The sequence below is a fragment of the Narcine bancroftii genome, chromosome 1 (genome assembly GCF_036971445.1).
Source record: "Narcine bancroftii isolate sNarBan1 chromosome 1, sNarBan1.hap1, whole genome shotgun sequence".
NCBI classification, from domain to species: Eukaryota; Metazoa; Chordata; class Chondrichthyes; order Torpediniformes; family Narcinidae; genus Narcine; species Narcine bancroftii.
The window spans coordinates 353,170,957-353,190,179 of NC_091469.1; the positions used below are offsets into that span (position 1 = coordinate 353,170,957).

General features: G+C 40.3%; 1 protein-coding gene across 5 annotated transcripts in view; it reads left to right on the top strand.

The window, feature by feature from the left end:
* Positions 1-19,223, top strand: part of nek11 (NIMA-related kinase 11) — a 395,005-nt gene that overhangs the window by 7,127 nt on the left and 368,655 nt on the right. For all 5 annotated transcript variants that reach the window (XM_069911155.1, XM_069911163.1, XM_069911148.1 and 2 more), the window contains exon 2: positions 15,020-15,333. In XM_069911155.1, the coding sequence (XP_069767256.1) occupies positions 15,167-15,333 (167 nt within the window). In that variant the 5' untranslated portion in view covers positions 15,020-15,166. The remainder of the gene's footprint in view (positions 1-15,019; positions 15,334-19,223) is intronic.

Below are 19,223 nucleotides of genomic sequence, written 5' to 3' on the forward strand. Positions count from 1 at the left end.
CTGGGGTACATCGTGGCCCATGGGGTCATTGGCCCAGATCCAGAAAGGGTGTGTCCATTAATGGAGCTACCTCTTCCCCCCCATGCTAAAGGCCCTCCGCAGGTGCCTTGTCCTATTCTCCTATTACTAACAGTGGGTCCCTCGCTTCTTGGACAAGGTCTGCCCACTGGCCCAAGCAACAACTTTTCCCCTCCCACCCGAGGCGCAGGCACCCTTCATCCGCATCAGGCAGGACGTTACGGACGCCACAATGCAGGCCTTGGATGAGGACTCCCCCTTTCCAGGTGGAGAGCGATGCCTTCGAGGTAGCCCTCGCCGCTACCCTCAACCAAGGGGGGCACCCCGTCACTTTCTTCTCTCGGACCATCCATGGCTCCAAGCTAGGGCATTCCGCCATTGAAAAGGAGGCCCAAGCAATTGTGGAAACAGTCTGGTACTGGTGCCACTACCTGGCCGGCAGGAGATTCACCCTCCTCACTGACCAGCGGGCCTTGGCGTTCATGTTTAACACTACCCACAAGAGCAAGATCAAGAACGCTGGAGAGTCGAGCTGGCAACCTACAGCTATGACATCCAGTACAGCCCCAGAAAGTTTAACGTCTCCCCTGATGCCCTCTCTTGGACTTGTGCCTCTGCTATCCGGGTGTCACCAGGTTGTAGTACTTCATTAAGTCCCGGAACCTGCCATATATCGTCAGGGACATGACCGAGGCCTGCCGGGTCTGCGCGGAGTGAAAAGCCCATTTCTTCTGCCCATGCCAGGCCTATGTCATAAAGGCCACCTGGCCTTTCGAGCGTCTCGGCATGGATTTCAAAGGGCCCCTGCGTTCCACAAACCAAAATGTCTACTTCCTCATGGTTGTGGACGAGTACTCGCGCTTCCCTTTCGCTATCCCTTGACTGGACACCTCCATGACCACCATCATCAGGGTCCTGGAGCAGATCTTCACCATGATTGGCTACCCTGCTTTCATCCACAGCGACTGGGGGTCTAGTGTCATGAGTGATGAGCTGCGCCAGTACTTGACGGCGAGGGGCATTGCGACTAGCTGCACAACGAGTTATAACCCGGGAGGCAATGGGCAAGTGGAACGCAAAAACATGGTAGTCTGGAAGGCAGTCCTCCTGGATCTCAAGTCAAAAAGGTGGGCAGTTGAGTACTGGCAGGACGCCCTGCCCGAGGCGCTCCATGCCATTCAGTTGCTGCTGTGTATGGCTACCAACGAGACCCCTCATGAACATCTGTTCTCATTCCCCAGGAAGTCAGTGACGGGAATGTCCCTCTTAGCATGGCTCACGTCCCCGGGACTGGTGCTCCTGCATAAACACGTATGGACACACAAGGCCTGGTCAAGCAGGTCTTTTTCCTATATGCGAACCACAACTACGCCTACGTTAGGTTTGGCAGTGGTAGGGAGCACACCGTCTCAACCAGGGACCTGGCACCAGCAGGAGCACACACCACTCCTTCAGTACAGGATGACGCCAACTAGGCGTACATCCCCATCCCCAGGCAGCTATGGGTGCGCAGGACCTCCTTGACCACCAGGGGCCTGCTTCAGCCCTGGGGGACAAACCTGCCCCCCCTCCCCTTCCAATACGACTCTCACACGTCGACCCTTGCCTCCTCGGCCACCCCTCCGCACAGCACCACACCAGTCACACAGACCCCTGACTCCAGCACCCCCCCTCCCCCCACTTCCCCACCGACCAGTGACCAGGAGCCAGTCCTACAACGGTCACAGAGACCCCGGCAGCCACCAGATCGTCTCAATCTGTAAATATTGTATTTTGTATAGTGGGTATGATTCCTTGTTACTGCCTCCCCCCCCTGGACAATTTTAAAGAAGGGGGTGAATGTGGTGGTACACCACCGGCCTACTGCAGTGTGCAACCTCTGTACCTGCAGGAGTGTAAGGGGACAGGACAACACCTGGCCGACTGTCAATCAGTCAGCCTGAATGGAACAAGCCCCACCCAATCGGGTGTCAATCACCCTCCAGGATATAAGCCTGCGCCGGCCTCCCAAAGTCTCACTCATTTACTGCCTGGCTCTGTGGAAGTCTTTGTGGATTAAAGCCTGTTGTACAGTCTTTACCTTGTGTGTGTCTGATTCTGGCTAACAGTGCACCACACAGATCTTGCATTACTTATTTTTTTGAACATGAAACAGAACACTGCAGACCCCTCATTGTTATGCCGACCTTTATATTCCTTCCAAAAGAAAATTAAGCTCTTCCTACCTCAGAGCCCTCTAATTTTCTTTCATTCATGTGCCTGCTGCCAGAGTCTCTTAAATGCTCCTAATGTTTCAGCCTCAGCCACAACCCCTGGCAAGGCATTCTAGGCACCCATAGCTCTCTGTGTTTAATTAGTTTTGATGAAAGTTTCTATGTCAAACAGTAAATTCCAAATCTCCACAATTCTCTCGGCAGATAAAATTTTCCTTAACTCCATTCTAATTGTTACATCAATTAATTGGACCCATTATTTGCCCTGTTTTAGCCTGTCATGACTTTAAACACCTTGACTTAAATATTTTCACCATTTCTTTTGATCCAAAAATACAACCCCAGCCTGACCAATCCTGTAATTCTTTAGCAATGGGAACACTTTGCTAATCTCTTCTGCTTCTTCACTAGAATTTGATGGGTTCTTCACTCAATATCACTTAACTGATGTCCCATATGTCATCTTACTGCTTTTGTTTTGCATTTCTTGGTGGATAAAGGTATCTTATTTGTAGCCAACTTGTTCACCAATTCTACAATCTTCAGGGAGGATAAGATCTATCTATTCTTTTCATTTAGTGTCTTCTCAATTGTAATGTGTTCCCTCATCTTGAGTTCCTCTAATGCAATACCTCACCTGGGTTTGAGTTCTGCTCACAACTTTCGTGTTGTCCTTACCAATCCAACAGTAGACAGACAATTTTGGTGTCTTCATTAAAACTGTTAATCATTGCCTCTTTGTTTAAATCCAAGTTATTAATATACACTACAAAAAACAAAGAACCTGCTGATCTTTGAACCTCTCTGCACCCCAAAACTCTTATTGACCATTGTTCTCTACTTTTTCCAACTGAGCTAATTGTAAGTTAATTTTCTACTTTCCCTTGAATTCTAAAGACTTTTATTTTGCTTTTATTCTGTTTTGGGATCTCTTTTTAATATGTTCATACCATTTAAAGTTGTAAAATCTTGCCAATGTGCAGATTATACCAAGCAAAACAAAAGGATTTCAATATACTTGGGAATAGGGTAGATATTACATTCAATATATTGAAATAAGCAAATCTTGTTAATATAATGACTAGAATGGATCTATTACTTAAATGGAAAGAAAATATGTATGGAAAAAATATATTTTGAAAAAGTTCATACTGTACAAGTTATTGATACATCTGCACTTGGAATACTATAAACAGTTATCACCGAAGTACAAGTAAGACATCGAAGTGATACAGTCAAGATCAAAAAGTTTGGGATTATTAGAATAGCTTTGAGTATTTTCTAATCTATATAATTACCTCAACTGCACTTTATTTCCTTTTAGGGCAAAATGTTTGTAATATACTACATCAAGGATCAGAATGATAATGCAATAATTTAACTGGTTTCTCATACAATGTTATATAAGTGATAGATTTGTAACTGGATCTTGTTTGCTAACGTCTGGAGCAGTAGGAACAGGAGTCTCAGTAAAGGATTAGTCATAACTATAGTAACACAACAGCAAATGTGGTCTAAACATGTTTTGATTTTCTTACCAACAGAGAATAAAAGCACTCATGTTACTTATCTTCATCAGCCTAATTATTAATGCAGTGTGAGAACTACAGGTACATGGTCCTTTCACCTCACACCCGGTTTCCTGCAAGGATTCCATTCCTTTCTCTCAATTTCTCCTTATCTGATGCATTTGCTTCCGGATTGAGGGATTTCGTGCCTGATCATAAGAAATGCCCTCCTTGAAACTAACGGATTTGTGTTGACCTTTAATTTAATGTTAAACTATTTATTTTATAAAAATGTGTTGGTAAAGTAAATTATAGTTAAAATGTTGTATCTGTATTCTTAGTAAGTTAGCTATGGGTTGGTACAAGGTCACAGCACATTTATAAAGAACTATTTTCTGAGAAGTGTGTTCATTCTCAGAGTCGATGCGTCTTGGACAGACAGCTAATTTATTTCAAGTAGGGCTTAGTTATGCAAGAACTGCTGATGAAGCCATCTGTTTGAAATCAAAGCCACTTAAGCCTCTTGAACAGAGAGGAGACCAGAGTTTGTTATTTGTATAGAATAGTTTTGAAAAAGGAACAGAGTTTTGGTAGAAATAAAACTGATGGTCATGTGGTTTTCAAGAATTGGGACTCCCCTCTGATGATGTAATGGTCACATGATTTGGAGAAATATATGACTAAATTCAGACATTTTGAGTTCAGTTTTGGAAAAGTTCACTTTGGACAGAAGTCAAAACCCTATGCCTTGTGAAAGACAGGGTTGAGCAACAGTAACCAGAATTGTTGCTGTTGTGTGTTACTCCTGGGAAAAGAGAACACAGAATCAGTAGCTTTTGATTTAAGGAAGACCATTTTACTGTCTCTTTGGAAAAGAACAGATTTCTATTTTTGTGTTTGGCCACTTCGCTTAAACCTTCTCTGGTTTGTGACTTCATCGTGGAAGAAAATAGCCACTTAGTTTAACCTGTGTCTGCGTTTCTGACTTCATCCTGGAAGAAAATAGCCAATTCGTTTAATCTGTGTCTGGGTTTCTGACTTCATCCTGGAAGAAAATAGCCACTTCGTTTAACCTATCTCTTGGTTTGTTAATTAATTTGGGGGAAAAGGTGAGTAAAGAGGCCTGAATATATAATGTTTAAAAGCACTTTATAATTATTCTGAACTAAGAATTTAAGACCTTCAAGCAAGACTAAAATGATGTTGAACTTTTGCTTACGCACACACAGTGAGGTTAAGTTTAGAGATGAGTAAGAAATGTTATGTTAATAGTTTAATTAAAAACTATTATTTTGAATTAACCATTTGCTGGTAGATTTTCCATTCCTGTTTCTGTGTTGGTGTGAACAAAAACATCGGACTTGTCAGCCACAAACGAGCCTGCAGCTGACGTGGACATTACCCCTCCATTAATCTTCGTCCACGAAGCCAAGCCAAAGAAAGAAGAAGAATGTTGCTTCCCCTCTTCCTCCATCAACACAGCCCTCACACACATATCCTCTATTACCTGCCCATCTGCTCTGCCCCATGCACAAAAAAGACAGGATTCCCTTGTCCTCACCTACCACTCCACTAGCCTCTGCATCCAACCATTTCCTGCACCTACTACATGATACCACCATGCATTCCCCTCTTCTTCAGGGACTGCTCCCTCAGTGACTTATTCATCCTAATCCTCACTTCCCACTTATCATCCCCTGTGACCGCAGGATGTGCGCCACTTGGAATCCCCCCCCCCCCCTCACCACCACTTGGGGTCCCAAACAGTCCTTCCAAGTGAAACAACACGTGAATCTGCAGGGGTCATGTCCAGTATCTGGTGCTTCCATTGTTGTCTCTACATCGAGAAACTGGACGCAGACTGGAAGGTCACTTTGTTGAGCACCTCTGCTCTGCTGCAACAACGGGGATCTTCGGTGGCCGCCCATTTCAATTCTCCATCCTAGTCTCTTGCTAACATGTCCGATCATGGTCTCACGTAGTGCTAGACTGAGACCATCTGTAAATTGCAGAAACAACAATTCTATCTGGGCACTCTCCAACCAGTTTCTGTTAGAATCTCTGCCCCCTCCTGAACACCTCTTTCCTCATGTCTCCTTTACTCTAGCTCTGTCCATCTCTCCCTTTTTCACTTTAGGAATTTTTACATACAAAAGCTGCGTTATCACCTGCTCAAGTTTTTTTTAAAAGGCAGATTTACCATTTATGCTGAGGACTGAAAAGATGGAACGTGCAGTCCTTTTATATAGCCCAGATCAGCGCACCGGCTTCTTAGGGCGAAAGGGGGCGGAATGTTAGCACAGCAGCAGCTGTCCTGCAACACCCCTGCCGTCCCGCTGCCTGATAGCTCTGCCATTCCGCTCTCTCTCCGTTCCCCTCCCCCTCCCTTTTTCTCTTCCATTCTCCCCTCCTCTTGCCTTATCAGCCCCACACTGATCCCGCTGCCCAATAGCCTCCCCCAGCCGCCCCTCTGCCTGACAGCCCTGTCAGAAGCAGGTGGCATGAAGGGAGCTTGGCGGAGTGAGCGAACAAAGCCTGGAAGCTCCATCAGCCGCTCTGTGACAGTGCAGCTGTCAGTGTGTCATCAGTCATCTTACCTTCCTGCTGAGAGCAGCTATCAGTGACAATCTTTTTACACAGGAGGTAGAGTGACTTGACTCCACCTCTAGCAATGCCACCTTTGGCGGAGGGAACCTGGATCATTTTGGATTCACCAATCCACATTTGGACCTTTTATGCAGGTAAGTGGAGTGCTTGAAGGCAGAGGAAACCTGTCTTTACAAATTGCTAATTTTCACTATAAAAAGAGCCTTTCGTCTCCTTTTTCAGAGCCAAAAACAAACCCTTCCTCAACCAATCAGTTCTTTGCTTTCCTCTCTGTCCTCTTAATGCCCTTTGTCTGTGGTCTTACTCCTCCCACTGACATTTTCCCTTTTCAATAGACTTTTAATACAGATGCCCGTCTTTTTTTCCCTCATACCTTGAAGTAGTCGGGCCTGAAATGTTGAAAATGCATCTTTACCTCGGATGGATGGTGCATGACGTGCTGAGTTCCTTCAGCATTTCTGTGTTTTTGCTACAATCACAGCATCTGCAGACTTTTGCGTTTCACTCTTAGCAAATCCCTTGCAAGTTATAGGATGTTTCACTTCTGAAAGTGCCATTCAGGTCTCCCAATGTCATCTTGAACTGTTAATATGTATAAATAACAAGCAACTATTGCAATGTCTGCCTGGTTGTATTGGACTGTTCAATGATCATTATCTCCACTTGTAGTGCCACATATAAAAAAGAAATCAGAATCAGGATTTATTAACGTGAATAAGTCATGAAATTCAGTGTTTTGTGGCAGCATCATAGTGCAAACATTCATACTATAATCATCTTGTGATGAAAAGTATGGCAGGGTCTTTGGTTCATTGATTAATCAGGAATCTGATGGCAGCAGGAGAGAAGTTGTCCTTGTGTCGCTGAGTGCTCGTCTTTAGGCTCCTATTCCTTTTTCCTGATGATAGCCGAGTGAAGAGGGCATGACCTTGGTGGTGGATCTTTGAGGATAGAGGCTGCGTTTTTTAAGGCACCACCTCATGTAGATGTCCTCGATGGAGTGAAATCTGGTGCCCGAGATTTCACAGGTTGAATTAACAACCCTCTGGAGTTTATTCTTATCCTGAGAGTTGGTGCCTCCATACCAAGCAGTGATGCACCAGCCAGAATGCTCTCCACGATACACCTGTAGACATTTACGAGTGTCTTCGGTGACATACCGAATCTCCTCAGACACCTCATAAAGTATAGCTGCTGGTGAGCCTTCTTTGTGATGTTTATGCACCATCAATAATCACAAAAGGCTGAAGTTGTGAAAATTATAGGCTTTTATTAGCAATAGACTGGAACTGCCATCACCCTCATTTGACTGATCAAGGCAGAGTGAAATGGGGGGCACGCAAAGAACTGTGGAGAGGATCAGACTCTGGAAGCGTGCCAATCTTAGCAGCCAATCGTAGTATATCAATGGTTTACCACAGTTGACACCCAGGTATTTTAAGCTTTTGACCCTTTCCACTACTGAGTCCTTGATGAAGACTGGGCCGTGTCCCCTGACTTCTCCTGAAGTCCACAATCATCTTGGTTTTGCTGACATTGACCGCACCGCAAGGTTGCTATTGTTACACCATTCAATGAGCTGATCTGTCTCCCTCCTGTACACTTCCTCATTGCTGTTTGCGATTCTACTGACAACTGTGGTGTCATTGGCAAGCTTGTAGATGGCATTGGAATTGTGCCTGGCCACACATTTGTGAGTGTATAATGAGTAGAGCCATGGGCACACATCATTTTGATGATCAGTGACGAGGAGATGTTGTTTCCAATTCGTACTTAACTGTGGTTTTCCAATGAGAAAGTCAAGAATCCAGTTGAGGAGGGGGATACAGAGGCCTAGAGTTTGTAGCTTCTTGACCACCACTGAGGGAATAATGGTAATGAAGGCCGAGATGTAGTCGATGAAGAGCAGCCGTATATACAAAATTCTGTTTGATGTGATCCAGAGCTGAGTGGAGAGCCAGCGATATTGCATCTGCCGTGGAGTGATTGATGATAGGCAAATGGCAATTAGGTATGTGTTGATTCTGGAAGTTACCAGCCTTTCGAAGTATTTAATCACAGAAGTTAGTGCTACTGGGAGGTCGTTGTTGAGGCAGCTCACGCTACTCTTCTTGGGTAATGGGATAATAGTAATGTTAATAGAAATGCTTTCAACACTTGTGTAAATATTATGCTTTAAAGTTTGCATTTAAAAAAAAATTACCTGCAGTTTCCCATACTCGCCTGTCCTTGCTCAAACTGACGTTCTTGCATCTTTTTCCATAACTGTTTCTGTACTAATCATACTTTCATTTGTGATGTGATCTGAAGAAGGGACTGGATATGGGGTGGTGTCATGGAACTGTATGTCAAAGCAATTTTAATAAGACTCTTCTGGTTAAAATACAAAATGTAATAATTGATCCTGCAGGGAGATGTGTTACATTTTTTTCAGAATATTGGACACATGAATATATATGCACCTAATGTGGATGATTTAACGTTTCTTAACTTAGCAAATGCATGTGATAATATATTAAAAGATGGGGATTTCAATTTTTGTTTACATCTAGTTCTAGATTAGATCAACAAGAACAATAACCAGGACAAAAGCAGCTGAGGCCACAATGCTGTTGATTTAACTTTAATAGATCTCTGGAGAAGAATCCATCCAAGAGAAAGAGACATGATTGTTATTCCAGGATAGATTTGTTTTTAATATCTGCACAACTTCAGGGTAGAATTCAACAAGCAGATTATCTGATCATTCTCTTTTGTTGACAAGAACAATGTTGGAGAAAGAAGAATCAGGTTCCAGATAGAGATTTAACAGTTATTAAAAAGGAAAGATTTTAGTGACATTATTAGATAACAAATAAGATCTGTTTTTGAGACCAACTCTAATTCGGTTAATAATTTATTTTATGGGATGCGATGAAAGCATATTTAAGAGGTCAAATAATAAATTATATTTCTAAAATTAAGGATTATATGAAAGAGGTGGAACAATTGGAGACAGATAAGAAATTTAGAAAAAGATTTGCAAATACAAATTAATGTGGAAAAACGGAGACGACTAATAAAAAATTTCACACAATACTTCACAAACATAGAACAGAGAAAGCGATAATGGGAACTAATCAGATATTGAATTAGGTGAGACAGTTAAAAATGGAACAAATATAGAGAACTATTATTGCAACTAAAACTGATCTTAATTTAATTACTTACAAACATCAAGAATGAAAATTTTAAACAATTTTGTACAAAGTTGACCCTGAGATTAAAGGTTATACAAGTCAGATTCTCAAGATGATGATGATCAAATAATTTTTTTGTCACAAATAAATTTACCAACATTAAATTTGGAAGATCAAAGAGAACTGGGTGTCCCCTTCACCCCAGTAGAGGTGAGGGTAGCATTGAGCTCATCACAAAGTAACAAGTTTCTGGGATAAATAGGTTTCCCACCTGAATTAACCATATAACCACTTACAGCACAGAATTACAGATTTATTAATTCCCCCCCCCCCCCCCCCTTTTATGGAGGTATTAGGACTGGCAATGGAAATGCATACTTTACAGGAATCTTTTAGCACAGCAATAATAACTGTAGTACCCCCAAAAAAAAGACCCTTTAAAGCCATCATCATATAGACCTATTTCATTATTAAATGCAGATTATAAAATAATAGCAAAAATGTTAGCAAACAGGTTGGTAAAATTTTTACCAAAGTTAATAAATATGGATCAGACTGAATTCATTAAAAAATCTGCTGATAATGTAACCAAATTATTGAGAATAATGCATCTACCACAAAAGAGAGGGGACCTGAATGTAGCAGTGGCTTTAGATTGCAGGAAAAGTGTTTGATAGATTAGAATGGGACTTTTTAAAGTGCTTGAAAAATTTGGGTTTGGACAAATATTTGCAAATTGGATTAAAGCTGTATGTAATGGACTGAAAGCTAAAGTTGTAACAACTGGGCAGATTTAACTAGATCTAGTAGGCAAGGGTGTCCATTATCTCCAGGTTTATTTATTTTAGCAACTGAACCACTTACAGAACTGATTCGATCTGACCCTGAAATTAAAGGTTTTAGAGTTGGCATAGACAACTATAAAATGAATTTATTTTCAGATGACATAGTAATTGACTTGACAAAATTGGAAGTTTCATTATGTAAACTATATATCAGATTTTTAAAAAAGGGATAGTATCCAGTTATAAAGTGGGGGTATATTCTGTGTCAAAGTATTTAGGAATAAGGTTAGATAGTAATTAAAATAATCTATTTAAATTAAGTTATTCCCCTTAAGAAAATTGATGAAGATTTTGGGGTAAAAAATGGATGATTTGCCAATAATATTATTGGGAAGAGTTAATTGTATAAAAATGAATATATTTCCTAGAGTACAGTGTCATTTTCAAACATTGCCTATATCCTTATCACATAATTTTTTTTTCAGGATTTAAATAAATATGTAAGGAAATTTCTTTGGAAGAGCAAGATTTTTGAGGGTTTCCTTAGAAAAATTAACATGGAAATATGACTAGGAGGTCTACAACTTCCAAACTTTAAAAACTATTAAAAGGCAACGCAAATGAGATTTCTCTTTTTTCAGGAGGGAGAGAAACCAGCATGGATTAAGATAGAGATTGAAAAGATGGGAGGGAAGATACCAGAAGATTTTATATACAAATGAGAACCAAAGTTAATATCTGGTGACAGTGTTACGAGCCTAAAGGACCCCGAAACCCAGCAACAATAGACATTCACCAAGACAAGTGGTTTTTAAAACAAAAGTTATTTTTAATCAACTTTAAACATGAAAATAGAATCAAACTTTAACTTGACTCTATACTTATACTTAACTATATACTAACCCAAATTAACCCCCTTCTAATTCAAAGTGCATGTGTAGGCAATGTGTGTGTGTGTGTGTGTTAATTTAAGAAAAGTTCTTTGGTTCACATTTCAATCTCACTTCTCCTTCTTCCAAGTTCTCTGGATGCAGACAATTTTTATACTGTGCACAGAATTTTACATGTCTCAAGTTCACCAGGCTCTGGTGCTTAAAAGGTAAATGTTTATCACTCAAGAAGGTTCTTGTAGGGTTTGCAGAGAGATTTGTTGTTCCAGGATTTCCACAACTGAGGTACCACCATTGGTCACCTCAAGGTCTCGCTGATGAAACTTGGCCCATCAGGGTTTTCCAGATGGTAACTTCTTTCTTTAAGCTACCACAGAGTTCCATTCCTCTTATTCCAAGAGAAACATCAGACAGATAGCTCTTCCAGCTATCCACTGCTTTGGAACTTTTCATCAGTTCTTTCTGGATTGCTGTTCAGAAGCTTTTCAGTGTCCCACACACACTGACTGAGAAAGCTTATGTCCTCTCTCTCTCTCTCTCTCTCTCTCTCTCTCTCTCTCTCTCTCTCTCTCTCTCTTCCCCCCCAACTGAAAAACTCCAGTGAAAAGCATGTGACTTTCAAAACCCCTACCATCTCCAGCAAACAACAGGAGTTCTTCCTTCTGCTCAAGTTGTTATCTTAAGTATTAACAAAACCCAGCAGTGACCTTTCTGTGAGCACTTTGCAGAAAGGGTACTTGTAGTCAGCCTGACTCCAGCAAGACAATGGCCATGCATTTTATGAGCCATTTCTATTATCACCTACTTGTGAAATGTGCATAACATTTCCAGAGATCCTGCAATGTGAATTCTTCAGTCTTTCAAATAAGATCTGTTTTAAAATGTGTGCATGTATGTAACCTACACTAAATCTTACAAATTCCCCAAAATATTATAATCATTACAACAGGGAAACTCCATTGTTGAAGCATTTGATTAATATTGGTATAAAGCAAATACTAGAATGGGAGTGTGGAACCCTGGTTTGGCTTTGAATCAAAATAGACTAATCCCATTTACAATGAATAATTAACTTTTGCATATTTGGTTCTCTAATGGAATTAGAAATGTAGAAGATTGTTATGAAGGAGGAAATTTAATGTCATTTAAACAATTAAAAAATAAAAATATATACAAAATTATAGAATGTTATCAAATAAAAATATATTAACAAGATAAATTGAAACCAGCAATATTGTTACTTAAAAGTAGTGAAATAGAAACCTTGATTTGTGATCTATTTAGAAATTTATATTAGCCATGCATATATTATTGCAAAAGGGAACTCACAAGCAGGAAATACATATCTCTAGATAGAGGTGGAGGACCAATATAAATATTATTGGGGAGAAAAATTGGTCAGAACTATGTCTAGATAGGATGATAAATAGAATAAATGTTAGATATAGATTTGTTCAATATAATTTTTTACATCAACTATATCTTGCCCCACAAAAATTAAATAGATTGGTCAGATCTTTCAGATCAATATTTAAGATGTAGCCACATACATTGCACATTGCACATAGTCTTGTCCAAAATTGAGACCATTTTGGATAGAATTCAGAACTTTTTTGGGTCAAGTCACAGGAGTTAAATTTTCACAGAATTCAATGTTTTTAATGGGTAATATTTCAGGGGTAAGACAAATATTAAAACTGAATTTGTATGAAAAAGAATTTGTAAAAATTGCATTAGCAGTTGCAAGAAAATGTTTATCAGTGACATGGAAATTGGATTCTCCTTTAGGTTTAGAAAAATGGCATGTGGAAATTCATAGCCTTATACCCCTTGAGAAGATTGCATATAATTTGATAAATAAATATACTTTTTTGAAAATTCGGTGCCAATATTTACACTTTATAGGTATAAATTTATGAATGGAGTTTCCCTAAACATCGTGAAACCTTGTTGACTTGTTGGAATAAACAAACAAAGAGAATTGAAAAAAGTTAGGTCTCTTTCTTTACAATTGTATTTTTTCCTTCTCTTCATTCTTTTCTATCACTTTTGGGGTTATTATTTGGGGGGAAGGGATTGGGGGCTTTATAAAACCAGGTATAATGGATTTAATATGATTACATTTTTTGACCTGAATACATGTATTGAAAATTTAAATAAAATATTCAATAAAACTTTGTTCATGACTTTTTTCTGTATTGCACAGTCAATTTGTTACATGTCTTTGTTTATATTTTTCTTTTGTATGCACATCTTTTGAGTCCTGTTTTTTTTTCCACTACTGATAAGTAGAAATTCTGCCTGACCAGCAGAAAAAAGAATCTAGGGGTTGAATGTGATGTCATGCATTAACTCAGACAATAAATCTGAACTTTGAAACAGAGGCACTTGGACTGGCCTAATGTGTAACATGAATGGGTGGTGCACTTTCAAATAAAGCATCAGATCATGGATCTGTCTGGTCTCTCTGGTGAATAGTCACACTCCAATTTTGTTTGAAACAAAGTAAGGTTCATTTTGGTGACCTTGCCAATATTTGTTCCTCAATTCTGAAGGTGATCAAATGGCGATCCCTTATTGTTGTTTGTTGGAAATGTGTACATATTGTCTACTGTGGTTCCTAGATTTATTACAGCAGTGATCATGGTTCAAAGATATTTAATGAGCTGTAAAGCACTTCAGAAAATCATGAAAGGATCTAGTGTAAGTTTTGTTAGAAATTTGTTGACAATGTTGAGTCTGTTCTGCAGATCTACATAACTTTTTTTTAACTGTTCAACTGTTGATGAAATAATACAACTTCAGGTTTATTATCATCTGACTGTACCTATGCAACTAGATGAAAGGTTTCTCCAGACTGCAGTGCGCACGTGCACACACACTACATAATAATCACATTTATACATAAAGATATAACTTAAAATAAATATAAATATTTTGGGATGATTTATTTGGTTACAGGATAGTGTTCAGCAATATCACAGCCTGCAGGAAGAAACTGCCAGCCTGGCATCCTGGTTTTGATGCTCTGAACACCTCTTTAATGGTGGTGGGTCGATGATGCTGTGTGCAGGATGGAAAGGGTCCTCTATATCTTTGAACCCTATTTAAACAACATTCCTGGCAATGGAGGAAAGGGAGACCCCAATGGTCTTAATGCTTTGCAGCTACCAGGCCTCATAATAATGTCTGAACAGGGCACTCTCAATTATGCTCCTGTAAAATGTGGTCAAGGTGGGGGTGAGTAGCCCTGCCCTCCTCAACCTGCTTACAAAGTGTAGGCACTTTCTGACTAATGAGGAGGTGTCGTAGGTCAAGGATAGGTTGCCCTTTATATGCACATCAAGGAACATTATGCTCTCCACACTTTCCACGATAGAACTATTGTGTAATAGAGAGTGGTCGACCTACTGAAGTTCACAATGATCTCCTTTGTCCACGTTAAGACTCTGATTGTTTTTCTCAGAAAAATTCTTTTTACTAAAGAGTACCTCACAGAATTTTAAATCCTGATTATATAATAACTCTTAGCTCAGTCAAAATTGCAATATTGGACTAAATTTAACAAGTTAGATGCACAGCACAGTAACAGGCTCTTCCGGCTCATGAGCCCATATCACTCAAATATCCCATGTTTTGGAGGGTGGGAGAAAACTGGAGCACCTGGAGGAAACTCAAGCAGACTTGGGGACAAAGTGTAAACTTCTTGCAGTCAGCGCTGAATTTGAACTCTGGATACTGGTGCTGCGCTAGCATTATGCGCACCGTACCGCCCCTGAATGAACCATGCCACTTATTTAGCAATTATTTTCATTTCAGGTTTAGGTGAGAGGATTTGTTACTTTAACGGCATCGGCTGTGCCTGACACTCTGGCAACCCTCCTCTAATTTGGGAGAGCTTCCATCTGGTGATCAGAAAAAGTAATTTCTGGAAGAAAGCTGTCAACATTTTGTGAAAGGAGAAGCATGCCGAAGTTCCAAGAAGCTGGAAAAACTGTTCCAAACACTTCAACGATGGTGTGCGTCGGGTCCCTGATTGCAAAAAGATATTTGGTTAAAGAAAGACTTGGCAGAGGAAGCTTTGGGATAGTTTACCTTGTTCTGGATAAGAAGTCACCAAAAGAAGAAGAGTTGTAAGTTGAAACTTATCATTGACATATTTTAGTTTCATTTGACGATTAGTTGTGTCTAGAGCTTAAAATGATTGCTGACGTGGGTAACATGCTAACACGGGTGAGAGATGCTGCTACATTTTCTCCTGTATCCTACGATTTTGTGTCCTAATTTGACACATTGGAGCCTATTATGGGATGGAACTGAGATTGACAATATCCATTGAAAATCAATTTAAAGGGGGCAAATATGGTAATTAGAAATTATTGATAATTTTCTTATTTTTAAATGAAATAGAAAAAAGACTGAGACTTTGAGGTTAATTCCGAGAGTTTATTAACACGATATCGTGAAGAGCCTAAACCACCATAAGAACTTTCAAATTTAGCGGCTCCATCCATATTTATACAGTAGAGAACAGATAAGCTTCCTGATTGTTTTCATATTTCTTGTTAAGTATACGATGAATCTTTCATTCGGCAAGTTTATTGTCATCTGATTCCACAAGTACAATCCAACGAAATGGCTTTCTCTGGTCTTCGGTGTAAAACATGCAGACAAGCAACTGGACATAACAAACATACAGACAACAGCATATATGCAGGACAAATATTCATAGTTACAGCTAAATATAATTCTGTAAATATGAGAGTCTCGGATGGTTAGTGCGAGCAGTTAATTTGGTCGTTCAGCAGTCTCACTGCCCGTGGGAAGAAACTGTTCCTCAACCTGGCGGTGCTGGCTCTGATACTATTGTTTCTCCTTCCTGACAGGAGCATCTGACGGATGCTATTTGCGAGTGGAAGGGGTCCTCAATGATTTTGCAAGCCCTTTTCAGACAATGATCCCAGTCGATCACTTCAATGTGGGGTGGGGTGGGGGGTGGGGAGAGAGGGTTACTCCATTGACACTCTTATGGTCCTGTGGATTGACCTCCAATCTATTTCTCTGTAGCCATTGCACCACATCTAGATACAGCCGGCCAGAATGCTCTCGATAGAGCTCCTGTCGAAGGTTGACGTAATGGTGGCCAGTAGATTACTACTACTTCTCGGAAAGTGTAGTCACTGTTGTGCCTTCCTGATGAGTGAATGAATAGGAAGTATATAATGCAGCGTTTCTCAATCTTTTTACCCTTGTGGAACCCTTGAAATAGTTTTCATGTCTGAGGGAACCCCTGCATAAAAATTATTATATACCATTATTAATATCTATCTCTTTTATATTTTTATCGTAGTTCACGTGGTAAACATTTTTTCGGATAACTTGTTTAAGAAATAAATGATGTTTTTTTGTCAAATTTATTGGCAATGCAAAAAAAAATCATATTGCTCATTTATGAGACTTCACACCGAGGTTTTCATTTTAAATAATATGGGGTTGAAGCCTTTATTATAATAACCAAGGATTTTCCAACAATATGCCATCCATGTATAGTAAAATTACGAATATAAAATTAAACAAGAATTACTCAAAAATGCATTAGCCTGTTTATCACTGTTTCTCGCGGAACCCCTAGCGACCTCTTCCGGAATCCTCGGGTTATGGGGAAACCTGGTTGAGAAACACTTGTGTAATGAATCATTCAATAGGGAGTGTCTGATGAATCTTTCAGTGAGTTACCTCAGTCTTTTACTATACTTAACAGTGTTTTAACAAGATTAACTTAGTCTCATCAAGACTCAGGATCAATCAGTCTTTAACGTGTTTAACGGTCTTTTGGAGTTTCTGTAGACTTCAAAGACTTAGTCTTGTTTATTGGAACTCCTGGCACCCTGGTTATTGTCAGGAGGTTGATCTCATTTCATATCAGCAGTTTTAAATTCAGCTTGCTTGTAAAAATCAAGTATTCCATCCTGCACTTGGTAGTGTTAACCCTTTGTATCACACATTATGCAAAGGGAAACCATTTTTGGTTTGTGCGCTTTGCTGTCAAAACAGAAGGAACATCCATTTTAAACTGGCCTTGAAAGTGATGGGACCTATCTTTTAAAGGATCTGCTGTTCTTTTGATGAAATTGTTCTGGGTAAGGAATTCCAAGGTCTTGGCAATGGCAATCTGCATGTTGTATCTCTTGGAGGAGAGTTTGCATGTGGTGTTGCAATGTACATTCTGTCCTTGGCCTTGCTGTTGGGGAATAAAGCTTGGTGAGAATCCTGCATACATTTTGGAAACCGTGCATACTGGAGACATTGTCTGCCAGAGGTGGAGTAAATGCTGGTGGTTTAGATTCTGTGTGGGAAAAGGCTTCATTTCCAATATGTTTCACAAACTGAGATGTCCCTTTGCCCCTCTCCACCTACACCCCAATGAATTCTGCACTCAACGATGCTGAACACTTTTTCTCCCACCACCTCCTCCTACCTATTTCTTTGACAAGGAAAAAAAACTTGGTGAGAATCCTGCAAACATCTTGGAAGCAGCACACACTGGAGACCGTCAGAGGTGGGTTGAATGTTGGTGGCTTGGATTCTGAAGAAAAGGCTTAATTTCCAATATATGTTACACAAACTGAGGCGTTTTCCTCACTGACAAAAGGCAAAGGAGGAAAAACCCAACACCCAACCCCAACCCACCAATTTTCCCCTGCAGCCGCTGCAACCGTGTCTGCCTGTCCCGCATCGGACTCGTCAGCCACAAACGTGCCTGCAGCTGACGTGGACTTTTACCCCCTCCATAAATCTTCGTCCGCGAAGCCAAGCCAAAGACTATTGTGGTGGAATACGGTATTGCAGGCATGACCTCACTGGAGTGTGCAGGCTGGCCTGCCTTCTGTCCCTGTAGCTCCTCCCTGTAAGATCCTTAAAAACTGATAGCCCTCGTCCTCCCTCCATACCTGCCTTGGATGTGAGCCAACAGCATTTTGAGGCATTCTGAGAGCAAAGTTGACCAAAGAACAAAATATTCTTTTGAAATATACTAATCAAGTATTATTGCTGTGAATAGTAGTTGTGTATCTGTTGTCTAATTTTATTTTGTAAAGTTTGATGCTTCAGAATTTTTTTTACAGTTGGGAAAAATTCAATGAATTGTCTTTAACATTTTACAAGTGTAAAATGTCAAATTAGTAGACCATTTTCTAATGTTAAATTTTTTGGTGTTGACTGTTGCATGGATTCTACTTTTGAGGGGCTGAAATTCATTCTAGAATCTAAAATCAGAAGCAGAAGTCCAAATAATTTCTAAACAAATAAAGAACAAAAACACAATCAAAGTATTAAGGCAGAGACTGTGAATCAAAATGGACATCTGACCACAAGGAGGTTGGGACTGCAATAAGTATCTGCATCATCAGAGGTGTTGGGGGATCCAATTGGTGGGTGGTCGGGGCCGAGGTGTGAATCTGTATTTGAGACTTTGAAAGTTCCAAAGGGCACTACCTAGATCCTGAAATTTCTTACCCAAAACACTTGCATCAAAAGAATAGCAGAGCCTTAAAAAGATGGGTTCCATCACCTTCAGGTCTGAAGGGATGGCAAAGTCATAGTAAGGATTTGTTACCAGGATTAGAGGTGGGATCAGAAGACAGTATTCCAGGGCCCTTAAAGTGGTGGGGTTTGAGGCAGGAAGGGTGTAGAGGTCAGGTGGGCGGAGGTGCTGCACAGTCTGGAGAGTTGACAGAGGAGGTGCTGAAGGAACCAGACTTATCTCTTTCTCCCTTCTCTCCTTCCCAGCCCTAACAAAGGATCTTTGACCTAAAACATTCACTTTTTTTTCTTCCCACTGGTGCAGAGTGACCTGCTGAGTTTTTCCAACATTTGAGTCATAGAGAGATGCAGCTTGGAAACATGCTCTTCACTTCAGAGTCCACGCCGCCCAATTATATGAATCTCTTTTATTCTCCCTGCATTGTCATTTTCATTTCTTTCTTCCCCAAGTTCTCCATAAACAATCCAACATTCCTGGACA